Here is a 13,310-nt window from a genome sequence, read left to right as displayed (position 1 = left end):
TTTGTGGTTGATGTGTCTTGGTGTGGCTCTCTCTGAATCTATCCTATTTAGAATTTATGGAGCTTCTTAAATGCATTTTAATTGTGTGTGTGTGTGTGTGTGTGTGTGTGTGTGAGAGAGAAAGAGAGAGATAGAGAGAGAGAGAGAGAGAGAGAGAGAGAGAATCGAAGTAGAGAAGTTTTGGGTCACTATTTCTTCTAGTGTGTGTGTGTGTGTGTTTGGGGGGTACTGGAGATTAAATCCAGGATACTGTACCACTGAGCTATATCCCTAGTACTTTTTTAAAAAAAAATTTATTTTTTGGTAAGTTGCTGAGGCTGGCCTTGAACTTGAGATCCTTATGCCTCAGCCTCCCAGGTCACTGGGATCACAGGCATGTACCACCACACCGGCAGTTAGGCACATTCATAATACCTAGGAAAGCATGTTGCAGTCCTTAGTCCTCACTTCCTGCCATGTACAGACTCAAGGTCACACAAAAATAAAAGCTGAGGGAATTCAGTTTTTCCCTGGGCATGCACATAGTCCTATGCCTGCGTGTGACCTTCTGTGTTCTTAGAAATATGTTGAAGCTTTTCAAAACTTCCTATGGACATCTCCTTCCCCAGCTTCTCCTCTTTTGGTCAGTTTGCTATTGATCCGATGGTTATAGTTACCTCAGGAAGTTGATGTAAAATAACTGCTGCACTCATTTTCAGCAAGTGTATGCAGGGAAAAGATCGTCACCTGGGCAAGCTCTGAACCCCATCAAATAAACACCAGGAGTGGGGGCTTCATGGAAGACCAGAAATGCCAAGCCATGGCAGTTCTCTGGTAATGGGGCTTCGAGGAGCTCCAGCCTCTTTCTGCCCACTCGATGGCTGCTAGGATGCTGGACTCCTCTGTGGGTTTGTGGCTACTGGCTTCTGAGGCTGCCATGGAGCAGGAAGGGGGATGGAAATGAACAAGTTAAAATGTCAAGGCTAAAAGTTAAAAGCTCATGGTTCTTACTGAGAGGCAGCCATTTTTATTAAATAAGTTGTTTTTTTTGTTTTTTTTTTTTGATTGCTGCTAACCTTTAGTAAATGCCCATACCATGTTGCTGGCGTTCTGTTGCTTTTTCGGCAGAGGGGATTTTCAGAGGTTCTTACTCAGCTATTCCAATACAGGACATTCACCTGATGTCCTCTCACATGAATTTTTAAGGAGTTTTGCTGTGATCTTCAAGCCCTCCCACAAAGCATCCCACCTCACAGGGGTGTTTTCCCTGCCTTTAGGGATACTTTAGGGAAAACATCTTCAAAGTTTTATTGCATCTCTGGGGCCAAGGAGAACAGGAGGTTCTTTAAGGAGGGTAAGCTACTGAGAGCAGGTGTGACCAGCTTCTGAGAGGCGTCCTCTAGTAACTTTGAATGTGCACTCTCGGGCTTCTCAGATCTGCCTGCCTGGTGCCACACCTGCTCAACCCTGCACTTTGTCCACTTTGTCCACAGGACCTCTGCTGAGCCCCATGGAGAGTGTCATGTCACATCTGAAACTTCTTTGGAGTAGGGTACCTAAGCCAGGGTTTCTGGCTTGGAAAGACCCTCATCTGTGCTAGAAGTCGGTCTATGGAGTATAAGCAGCCCCTGGGGTGAGCCAGCTGTATCTAGGGAGAGCAAAGCATGCCGCCACATTGCATAAGAAGGGACAAGTTAGTGACTGTTTCCACGTGTGAAACCTTGAGGTGTTTGTGCTTCACAGCCACATAAAGACTTGCCCCAAGTAAAACGCTCAGGAAGGAACCTTGGCCTTCCAGCTCATCATGGAGGTTGCCTCCTTTCAGAAGCCCCTCCAACTCCTCCTGACTGTCCTCCACAACCAGGATCCACACAATACACAAGACGTGTGAAAAGTGGGGAACAGATTTCAGCACTTGAAATGGCTTTGATGCTTCACCCCAGAGCAGTTCTGAAGGACAATCTGTTGGCTGATGTAATGAGCAGTGTCCTGGGGTCAGCGGACTATGGCCACATCTGGCTTGGTTGGTGTGTGGTCTATGAGCTTAGACTAGTTTTTCTGCTTTTTTAAGTTTGGGGGGAAAACCCAAAGCATATGCAACAGAGATCCCACACAGCTTGCAAAGCCTAGGGATTTGCTAGCTGCCTGTTTATAGGGCAAGTCTGCCTCCCCTTGGATAATGGTGTCATGGATTTAAATAGTGAGGGACATCCTAGGACAGCCAACACTACAGTAAATGACAGACACACGGGGGCAAAAACACTTGGAATATCTTTAATGCACCAGGCATTTTAGACATCCATAAAATCACCTCATTTCAGAAATCATGTCCTCTTAGGTACAGAGTCTGTGTTCAGGACCAGAGACACATATACTACTGAGTTCTCGATGGCACCCACGTGCTACATGCGACCCACTTTGGCACCTTGTGCTGGGTAGCAGAGCCACCCCCACCACAGGGCTTTGTCCATGCCTGCAGACACCTCAGCTGTTAATGAACACACCTGTGGCTTCATTAACACCTGCTGGTTCTGTGGATCCCAGTACACTTCTAGCCCTCCCCGATATCCCATGCATGTGACCATCAGCCTGAGGAGCGTAGTGACACATCATGTCAGCTGGTACATGGGCAGCACCTGCTCCGCTCCATCTGAACACTGAGGCACTTAGATGCTCTTGGTGAAATGGAGCTTATAGTTATCTTAGGAGTAAAGTGTGAGGGAAGAGGCTTTTTTTCTCATAATTAAAACTTCAGCACATATTTAGATTTATAAAGTCACATGTTTACATTTCCCCACCAAGGATTCATGCACTGTTGAAGTGAATGAAAGCATGTTTGAATTTCCAAATGCTGTGATGGAAGCAAACAGAACCTGCTTGACAACACCGGCTTGTGCCATGAATACATCAGTGTCTGACTGTTCTGAAAGAAATGCTCATTTCCAAAATGAATTTTCTAAGAAGCCTTGTGTGATTCTTCCAAGCTAATCATGCTTTTCTCCTTCCTCCTCAAGCAGTGGCTCCAGGCATCTCAAGACATCTTGCTGCCTGAGGCTCTGACGGAATTGGCCAAGGGGGGGCGCCAGCATTCTCTGCCAGCTCCCAGGTGTCTCCAGCATGAGAACCCTGGTGCTCTTCTGGTTCTCATTCATCCTCATGACAAGCCCTGATCCTCGGGTCAGGCTGCAGTCTCTTCCATGAGATAAGAAACTAAGGCACAGAAAGGTAACAGGCTCAATGGACACTGTGCGATCAACGACAGAGCCAAGGTCGGCATCAACGTGTCCTAATAAGCAGCGCCGCCTCCCCAGCATCTGGACTAAGGAACAAAGCCAATGGGGAGCCAGGTGTGTGGCCTTCTGTGCCAAGGATGGCACGGAGGGACATGGGGCAGCTCTGAGCCAACCTCCCACCTTAAGCAGAAGAGATACATAAAAGAGATCCGTATCTGAAACCCTGTGAGGGTCCCACCACAAGGACCTCTTTTACCTAAAGCCTCACCTCCCTCAAATGCATGTGTGAATGCAGGTTTCTTAGAAGCCCTGCCAGGAGTCGCACTCCTCCTGACAGCTGATCCCTTAGCTCCCTCATGGCAAGAGCTGCAGAACTTTCCCGTGCCCCTGACTTGAGTCCCAGTGCATACAAAACCTCCACAGTCCTGTAGACCTGCCAGGGCCCCAGCACCCTCCACTTTCTAAGTGGACATGCATCTTCTCTCTGCCTTTTCAGAACTCCCAGACACCAGCCCCTCGGCTGCCTCACCACTGGCTGTGTGAATTCACTCTGGATGCAAACTTCATTCTCCATGTTCCAGGTGACCAGGAGGACTTTCACTTTGTAATTCCAAATCACCAGCTGAGCGGAGCCAAGCCAGCCGGGAGGCCACTTCAATGTATCACCTTCCCGTCCCACACCCACTGCTACACCTATGAAATCAGTCTTAATCACTATTCCCTTTTTGTCACCATAAGCTCCCACATCTCATCGTACCTGAGGAGGCGACATTATTCCTTCTTCTTCTTAAAGTCACCTGACTACAGAAACTGCCAAGTAACAATGAATAATGGAAGACAGCACGCCCCAAGAAAGCTTTCCACACATCTGCTGTGACTTCCCGAATACTCTAATCTCACACTGAACACAAACGACGTCTTGCTCCCACTCTGTCAATCGACTCATTACTTGGAAACCACATCTGAATGAACCTGTTTGTGGAGGCCTCCCAGATGCTGTGTCCAGCTCTAAACCACACCTCACCCATCTGCAGGATAGATGCTCAGAAACTGTCTCTGCAGCTCCAGGGACTGCTTGGAGCACAGGAGAACATAAGAGGGAACGCCACCTCCCTCCGGCCAGGGCCACCTGGAGAGTGGAACTCTCCCTTCTCCAACCCTTGGAGAAGCTTTACAAAGGTTAAAAAAAAAAAAATAGAGTGAAGGAAAGGGAACTCAGCAAATGTGCATCTAGAATTCTCGTTAAACAATCATAAGTGAGAACCATGTCCAAAGACCCTGTCCACCCACCCCACCTATTAAGTAAAGCACGATATGTTTTTCCTCTCATGCTTATTTGATGCTTACAGGATTGGCAGACTGGCTGCTTTGTTTCTAAAACATGCAGAGAGCAGACTGACAGCAGTCTGTGCTGTTCGGTGCCTAATCCCAGGACCCCCGATAGGCATGCCACCAGGAAGGGGGCGAGAAAACGGCCTCCCTGAGACACTATGCACGGCACAAAACTAAGGACAGTTGGTGCATGCGTGTCCAGAGTTTAGTGGGGCGGAACGAGGTGGAGGAGATGAGCAGGGAGCACACGGGCTACCTCCAGAACGCACAAAGGGCCACTGTGTCCCAGCACAGCGGGCTGCAGCAATGCTCAGAGCTCAGGCTGCAGCAGGTGGAAGGACCCCGTGGAGGCCGCAGCGCCTGCCATCCCGGGAGGAGAGGCTCTGTGCCCAGGGCCAAGTACGGAAAGACCTGCAAAGAAGAGCACACTCAACAGCCAGATTCTGATGGTGCCCCCTAGGAAGGCTGGCCTGCTCCTCCCTCAGGGACATCTGCTTCAGGTCCCGAAAGCCTCCACAGCCCTGTGGAGCGCTCCGCTTGGGCAGCTCCCTGAGCAGCCCGTGGGGGCTCCTCGGAGTAGCCTTCTCTTATCACACCGTGCCAGGGCTCTCTCTTCCCATCTCCATCCCGTCCTTCACAGCTTGATGAAAGTGGTCGGCTGAGGCTGAGGCTGTTGCTCCACGTCTGGGGGCGGGAAGACGCTGGATATGGCTATGTCCACGATGCCCTGGCACAGTTCTGCGTAGAGCTTCCTGGAACGAGTTTCAGAAAAGTCACTGAGGATGTTCATCAACGTGCAAGGGAAAAACAAAGGCTTCTCTCGTGTTTTTTTTTTTTAAACCAAGCTCTGCCCTAGAAATCCCATCTCATGACCATCATTATAAAACTGGCTTCCGCTGCAGAGACAAATAACTCAGGAGGCAGCTCATGCAGTCAAAGAATTCTCTCAAAAGCTGTGTGTGCCTATAATCCCAGCTGCACAGGAGGCTGAGGCAGGAGGATCACAAGTTCAAACACAGCCTCAGCAATCTACCGAGGTCCTAAGCAACTCAATGAGATCCTGTCTGTAAAAAAAAAAAATACAAAAAAGGGCTGGGATGTGGCTCAGCATTAAGTGTCCCTGAGTTCTCCCAATGCCAAAAAAAAAAAAAAGAGAAAGTAATGAATTATCTCAACAAATAGCTTCTTTTTCTTTTTAATTTTTTTTCTTTGTAGTTGTAGATGAACAGTATGCCTTTATTTTACTTATTTATTTTTAAGTGGCGCTAAGGATTGAACCCAGTGCCTCACGCATGCCAGGCAAGTGCTCTGCCACTGATCTACAGCTCCAAAGGCCCGCCGGGTGAACCGATCAGACAACTCCTGCTGTAACCACAGGGAAGACAGGCAATTTCAACAGCATGAGAGCCATCTGCCCTTCCAGGAGAGGACCCACATCAGCTTCCCCTTCTCCTCCTCCTCCTCCTCCTTGGTGAACAAGTGAACAGGCATTGAAAAGACACTTCTTTCAGCACAAGAACAAGACCTCAGGGCCCTGGCTCCTACCTCAGCGAGGAGGCTCAGGTAGCCTCCAGGCCCAGCTCACTGTAAGACCCCACCCTATGCAAAATCACGTACCAAAAAGACAGCATCTGGGCTGGGGTTGTGGCTCAGTGGTAGAGCGCTTGCCTCACATGTGTGAAGCACTGGGTTTGATTCTCAGCACCACATACAGATAAATGAATGCAATAAAAGTCCATCAACAACTAAAAAAAATTTAAAAAGACAACATCTGTTCACTTTTCTATTGCTATACTTGAAATATACTCATAATACTATAACCTGGGTAGCATCTGTCTCCTTCCTCAAGTGGACTTCCTTGGGGACACTCTTCTTTACCTGTCCCGAGACCCTGCCATTCCCACCAAGACCGAGCAGAGGGACTCCAGCAGACATGGAGTGGCAGCTGGGGAGCCAGGGAGAAGAGCCCACAAAAGACAGAGCACTGAAGCAAGCTGTGAAGCCTGGGGCCCTGCTCTGCACGGCTCCTCAGGGAAGCTGCGAGTCTCCACTGGAACACAGGGCTGCTGCTGGTGGGCGGGCATCGGAGCACTGCCTCACACTCTGGGTTAACTGGGGAGAAGTTGCTGTTCCTCCACCCTCCCCTGTGGGTGTCGAGAGCCATCTGTGGACTATGTGTGGACCAAACAGGCATCACAGCCAGGAAATAGGAAAATCTGGTATTATGGGACTTAACAGTGGCAATACTGCTTAAAGATGGCCCAGACACTCAGCTCTGCCAGGTCCCACACAGATGGATGGGGTGACCTGCTGGAGCCCCATAGCCTCTCAGAGATGGGTGTAGCCTGCCAAGATGCCAATCAACCTGCTGACTGCAAAACCTCATGAAGCAAGACTCCACCCCTGAAACCTCATCCCTGCCTTTGACATACCCCCTCACACCGCTGGAGCCATTTTCTAGTTGTTCAGCTCCAGCTCCTATGAGGGCTGGACCTATCAGGGCCTCCATGCCTCTTAAAACTGTAATTCTCACTTTGTCTTTTATTTCTTCACTAATTATTTCAGACTTTATTTTCTCAGGTGGCTCAGCCCTTCCTGAGCAGGAAAAATTACCAAGCAAGGTGCTGGCTGCCTTGGGATAACAGGGCATCCATCCTTAACTCCTCATGGGGTAAAAGAAGCACACTAGCCTTCCAGTACCGCTGCCGGGGCCCTGCTCAAGGGTTTTCACCCTATAGGGGGGCACCACTTTGATGGGAACTGCTTCATTAATATACAAATAAGCTTCAAGAATAAACCAAAACAGAATCACTCCCCCTCCACACAGCAGGGTCCCCTTCTTTCTTTTCTACACATTATACTTGTAAGTCTGACTGCATTCTTCATCCTGTTCCCTGACCCACCACCAAGATGCAATGGCACCCTTGACTTCAGTACACACCATGGCACTCAGAGGCCCCATCTGGACACTCTCAAAGCTCTCCATAGAGAGCCCACTCCACTGCCCCCATCTCCGCTGATGTGTAAGGATGGGCCAAACATAAGTAAATCTCCCACCAAAGCCACTAGGTAGTAGAAAGGTGATATTACGATGTCTCTACTGCAATTACTAACTCGTGGAGGAGCAGTGCTAACCAGGAACATGTGTCTGTTCATCCAACCATCGCTTATAGAGAACTGAGTGCCTGGCAGTGCTGGGCTCCAAAACTGAGTGATAACAAGAACCCAGGCCACCCCCTCATGGTCTATGCCACCTAGAAAGGAACAGAAGCTAGTCAACTTGGTGGCAATTGCCACATGAAGGGAATTACTAAGACTCTGGCTGGAGGATATTGGGATTGTCCAGGGACGGCTCCTTGAGATGCCATTTTGGCAGAGAAGGAGCCGGTCATGGTGAGACTGGTGGTGGCGGAGGGGGCTCTATATAGGGATTATAGCCAGCACAGAGGCCCCCAAAGCTGGACAGTGGGCAGCAGCCCTCAGGATGGAGGGCGGGGTCTGGTTCTAATCTCAGGTGCAACCCGAGATCTGGTTTCCATGTTTCCACTCTGGCTGCACTGGGGAGGGTGTATTTTATGGCGCAGTGCAGAAGTGCAGACCCAGGGGGCTCTTCGGAACAGCCTCCATGGTGCTGGGAGATGACCTGCCAGAGCGTCAGTACTGGTGGCAGAGGAAGGCAGAGGACAGGGAGGTGGGAGGCAGAGCCCATGGCTCAGGGGGCAAAGATGAGGGTGCCGGCAGGGGAGGAAGGATCTGTGTCCACTTCCCACTTAGACTGTGGGGATAGGGTGGTGGCCTTCCAGCCCCAGAGGCGGGGTAGTCTGTGGAGAGGAGGGCGAAGGGGCTGCCTACGACATCCTCCCAGGATCCGACATCCTCCCAGGAATGAAGAGCTGAGACAATCTGTGTGGGAGGAGCCAGGCAGCAAGATGAGGGAGTAGGAAGGGCAAGAGGAGGGAGGGCAGCGCAGAGCATGGAACAGGGCGACTCTGACAGAAGGACACAGGAGACGCAGGGCCCACTACCGCGGAGGTGGAGAAGGGGAGCGTGAAGACCTTCTGCTCCCACCCCCAGTGGACCTCAGTTCCCACTGGGCCTTCGGTCAGTCACACCCCTTGACCCTCCTCCTCGCTCTCGTCCTGGTGGTACCTGTACCTGGCCCCTCACCTTGCCCACAGCTCCTCTCCACTGAGGCCTGGGCCAGAGCTTCTGCTCCCTCACCAGGGTGCGCGACCTAGGGAGCCTGTGTCAGCTGCAGGGAGTGACAGGTAGGTGGAACCACACCTGTCAGTCATCAGGCAACTACAAATGGTTCACGCTGCTCGTTGGAAAATCACCTCCATTTCCCCAACAGGGGACACGGAGCCATGAGAGGGTCCTACTGGCATGAAAGTGGGTCTTCAGAGGCGTCAGGACAGCAGGGGATTCTGTCCCCTTGACCTGCCCCATACCTGGGTCTTTCCACAGAAGGTCCCAACGTGCTTCCCACCTCCACCTTTCACCCCTCCGCACACAGCATAAGTACTGCTGCTGAGAGAAGGAACAGGAGACCCCGGGCAGCTTCCGTCCACCTGAGCATCTCCCAGACCTGCCCGGAGCCCAGCACAGGGCGCTGTCCCCCTGGACGCCGCCTCCCGTCTGCAAGCCAACCCTACGCCCTCTGGGGCCCCAACACTCTCTCCTTGCGTGCCAGCTCCCGCTCCATGGCGTCCAGGTGCCTTCTCAGACGACCTCCTGCCTGGGCTGCCCCTGAACCTCCCGTCTCCCCTCCTGGCAGGATCCTGCCCATGCCACCTGCCACATGAGGGGGTCTCTCTGCCACTATTAGTTTTGCTACAAGCTCTGGTGGCATCTGCCACCCACCTGGCAACCACATGAGGAAATGGGCAAGCAAATGGCACAGCTAAGCCCCCTATCAGCCAGCTCCTCCCCAAGACCCCTGTCTGCGTGGCACACCCTGGGGCAGCAGCAAAGGGTCAGTATGAACCTTCAGTCAAACTATCCCAAGTGCACGTCCACCCCGCCCTCCCCAGCACACCATCAGGCTTACTGAGCACAAGCGGGGGCGCCGTTGACCTCGATGAGCCAGACCTTCAGCTCCTCGTCCACCATGAAGTCGAAGCCAAAGAGCTGGAAGCTCTGGTAGGGCAGGTGTTTGGTGCTGATGGCTGGCTCCACGCTCAGGAGGCAGCTCCTGCAGGGAGAGGAGGGGAGCTAGCTGAGCGGCGGGTGGGTGCGTGGAGGAGTGACTGTCAGCTGCATATGAACATCAGCTTCAACCGAACCTTCCCTTCAACATTGACCCAAGAGGTCACCCAGAGCAGGCTACTCGAATCTGCACCCATGTTCTCCAGGCAAAGGCTGCTGTCCCAGGCCTGGTAGGCAGCTCAGCACAAGGCACTGATGCCTCTGTGACCGCAGATGCCACCAACTGGGGGCTGCTGCCACATGTGTCCTGTACTTCCGCCTGTAAAATATGAATCTCCTTTGTTGGAGAGCGACATTTGCAGAAAGAAGGCTGGCCTCATTCATTTCTTTTGCTAGCTCTGGTTCTACAGCCCAATTATTGCTAATTAAAGGATTTCAGAGCTGTCCACATTAACACTAAATGCTGAGATACAGCACTGAGTTACTATCAGCATCAACTACTATTTGAAAATACTAATGGATTTCAGAGACTCAGAAAGAAGTTGAAAGTGAATCTCAGGAACATGAGTCTGCAGTCAGGCTAAAATGTGGGACAAGTTCTTTTACATTTTTCGTTGTCATTGCTGTGGTATCAGGGACTGAACCCCAGGGCACTCGACCACTGGGTTCCATGCCCAGCCCTTTTTATCTTTCATTTTGAGGCAGGATCTTGCTCAGTTGCCCAGGTTGGCCTTGAACTTGCAATCCTCCTGCCTCAGCCTCCTGAGTCGCTGGGATCACAGGTGTGTGCTACTACACCTGGTATGTTCTTAACCTTTCTAAGCCAAACGTTGATTTCCTTACCTATGACATAAGGAAAATACCACCTACACCTACTGTTGAGAGTTCACTGAGATAATGCTCTAAGGAACCTGGCCCAACTCTGGTACCTACAATCCACTTAATAAACGTTACTCTTAAGAACAGCACATTTCATTAACTCACCCATAGTAACAATAACACATTTATTATTTCTAGATGACACCATCCTCTAGTACACACATCCCAGGAACCTTCGGCTGTTCTGTTTTATGAAGATCTTCCTGACTTTTCCCTCCGCTGGATGTGGCAAAATGTTTACCCTAGTAAATAAAATGTGTTCTGGTGACTCTGGTATCACCAGAGACAACCGTCCTTCCATCAGCTGTAGGTTTAGAAGGAAGATGTGCAGGGAAGGGGCTTCCACGTGACCAGCTCTAAGATACACCCTCCTCACATGACTTCAAGAGGAACTGAGGCCTTGAAGGTAGGCCAGGTCTTATCCCCAGCCTTCCTCCAATAGCCACCCCCAATATTGATCTTACATTTCTTTCTCACCCAAAGAGAAAACTGTTTCTACAGATGTTTAAACCTTTGAAATCCATTTTGGGAAGGTTAGCCATCCACCTTTTTTTTTTTTTCCTTTTCCTGGTACCAGGGATTGAACCAGAGGGGCTTAACCACTGAGCCACATCCCAGCCGTTTTTATGTTTTATTTTGAGACAGGGTCTTGCTAAATTGCTCAGGGCCTCGCTAAATTGCTCAGGGCCTCGCTAAGCTGCTGAGGCTGGCTTGGAACTTGTGAACCTCTTGCCTCAGCTCCAGAGTCACTGGTATCACAGGCATGTGCCACCACGCCCTAGCCATGAGTTTTTAACCCAGGCTGGCAAATCGCACATCACACTTTGAAACATAATGGCCCGGGCATGATGGGGCACACTCACTGTCCCAGCTCTTCGGGAGGCCCAGGCTGCAGGATCAGTTAACCTGGGAGTTTTGAGACCAGCCTGGGCAACACAGTGAGACCCTGCTTCAAAACACATCTTATCTCTGCTCTAGGAGAGAATATCCAAAGATATTTTAATTAAAATAGCTTTTAAAATGTTATAATTAAGAAAAGTTTAATAGATGAGAGAGACCAACAATTGAGAAGCATAAAAAGTAGAAACAGCATTACACTCTCCAAGGAAAGGAAAAATGGAGCCAGAGCCAAACCAAAGCGAAACCTTGGGCTTCATCTGCCGGGAGCTCCAGATGGATGGTTGGTGAATCGCAGTTTTTCATCCTCATACTCTGCATCTTTTTTTGGCTGGAGTGGGCAGGCAGGGGAGGGTGACTAAGGAGAGAACCTGAGAGTGGTGCGGGGGATGCTCCGCAGCATGCAGGTTGGGGACAGCCAGGGAGAGCATGTGCGGGGGACAGGGGTGGGGGGGTGGGAATGCTGTTCAGAGCACCTGGGGGCAGCACTCCCTGAAAAGCAGGAGCAGCCAGGAAGGGCCGTTGTGCTTCCACACACCCCCTGACTAAACAGGAATCCTTCCCCCTGCACAGCTTATTTATCTGGTATCAGAAATTTACTCACCTATAATCCCTGAAAAAAAAAAAATGGGACTCCAAGCCCTGAATTCCTCTGCAGTACTCTGTAAGAAGACATCAAGGGAAGTCTCGGGCATTGCGACAGGGCAGCAGTGACAAGGCAGATGAACAGACTAAAACATAAGGGAGACCCAGGAACAGACCCTCTGGCAACTGGCCCTGACTGGTAACTCAGGGTCTGCACAGGGCAATGGCAGTGGGCAAATGGTCTTGGCTCCCTAAGATACCCTTGTGGAAAAGCAAGAAGCCTGACATAGAACAATCCCAGGCAGATTGTAGGTCTAAAATATAAGAAGTCAAATCCAGAAGCCTGTCAGTTATAGAAGGATAAACTCTAGGATATTCACATGGTGGAATATTACACAGCAGTGAAGAAGGACCAACTACTGCTCTGTGCAGCTCTGTGGGCCACACCACACCACAGGCTACATATAGTCTCTGTTGCATAACAGAGTCAAACACCAATGAGCTCACACAGAGACCACGTAGCACTCTACTCACATAAGGTTTAAGAACAAGCAAAAAGGAACCTATGGTGACAAAAGTCAGAAGAGTGGCTATCTTTGGCAGAGAATACATTTTTTAAGGGGGTTCAGAGGTGCTGTAAATGATTTAGATCTTAATTTGCATTATGGTTCAGAAAGTGTGTGCATAATTAAAAACTTACGAAATAGCACACTTCATTCATGTTAAACTTCGTTTAAAAAAATCCTTGATTGGATTTAGTAAACTGTAATAAATTAATACTAAAAATTATTTAGAGGCATATTAAGAAATAGACCAAGAGAAAAAAAGATAGATACAGACATAGACATCAGGGGCAGGCAGATGTTTTTTTTTTACAAAGGACCCAACAGTAAATATCTTAGGTTTTGCAGGCGTAAGCCTTTCTGTTTCCTTTTTCTTCCTCTCTTTCTTTTACAATCCTTAAAGTTTTTATTTATTTATGTGGCACTTGGGATAAAAGCCAGAGCTGCTCTACCACTGTGCTGTACCCACAACCCTTTTCATTTTTTATTTTGAGGCAGAGTCTTGCTAAGTTGCCAGGTTGGCCTGGAACTTGCCATCCTCCTGCCTCATGTAGCTGGGATTATAGGTGTACACCATCCTGCCTGACTACACCATTTAAAAAATAATTCAAAAAACATTCTTAGCTCCTAGACCTTAAGAAAACAGGCATTTAGCCAGGTCCAGCCCCCAGGGCACAGGCACTAGCCAGGGGTA

General features: G+C 49.9%; 1 protein-coding gene across 2 annotated transcripts in view; it reads right to left on the bottom strand.

Annotated features, from left to right (window-relative positions):
• Positions 1–2,239: 2,239 nt before the first annotated feature.
• The window catches only part of Ttl (tubulin tyrosine ligase), a 34,340-nt gene continuing 23,269 nt past the window's right edge, over positions 2,240–13,310 (bottom strand). For both annotated transcript variants that reach the window (XM_046462847.2, XM_058585169.1), the window contains 2 exons: positions 9,595–9,738; positions 2,240–5,296 (listed from right to left, as the gene is read on the bottom strand). In XM_046462847.2, the coding sequence (XP_046318803.1) occupies positions 5,179–5,296; positions 9,595–9,738 (262 nt within the window). In that variant the 3' untranslated portion in view covers positions 2,240–5,178. The remainder of the gene's footprint in view (positions 5,297–9,594; positions 9,739–13,310) is intronic.

This window comes from Marmota monax, unplaced genomic scaffold (assembly GCF_021218885.2).
Source record: "Marmota monax isolate L192 unplaced genomic scaffold, Marmota_monax_Labrador192_F-V1.1 WCK01_AAM20220418_F8-fsc00245, whole genome shotgun sequence".
Lineage (NCBI taxonomy): Eukaryota > Metazoa > Chordata > Mammalia > Rodentia > Sciuridae > Marmota > Marmota monax.
The sequence above is the reverse complement of the archived record's forward strand: the minus strand, read 5'-3'. Positions and strand labels throughout refer to the sequence as shown.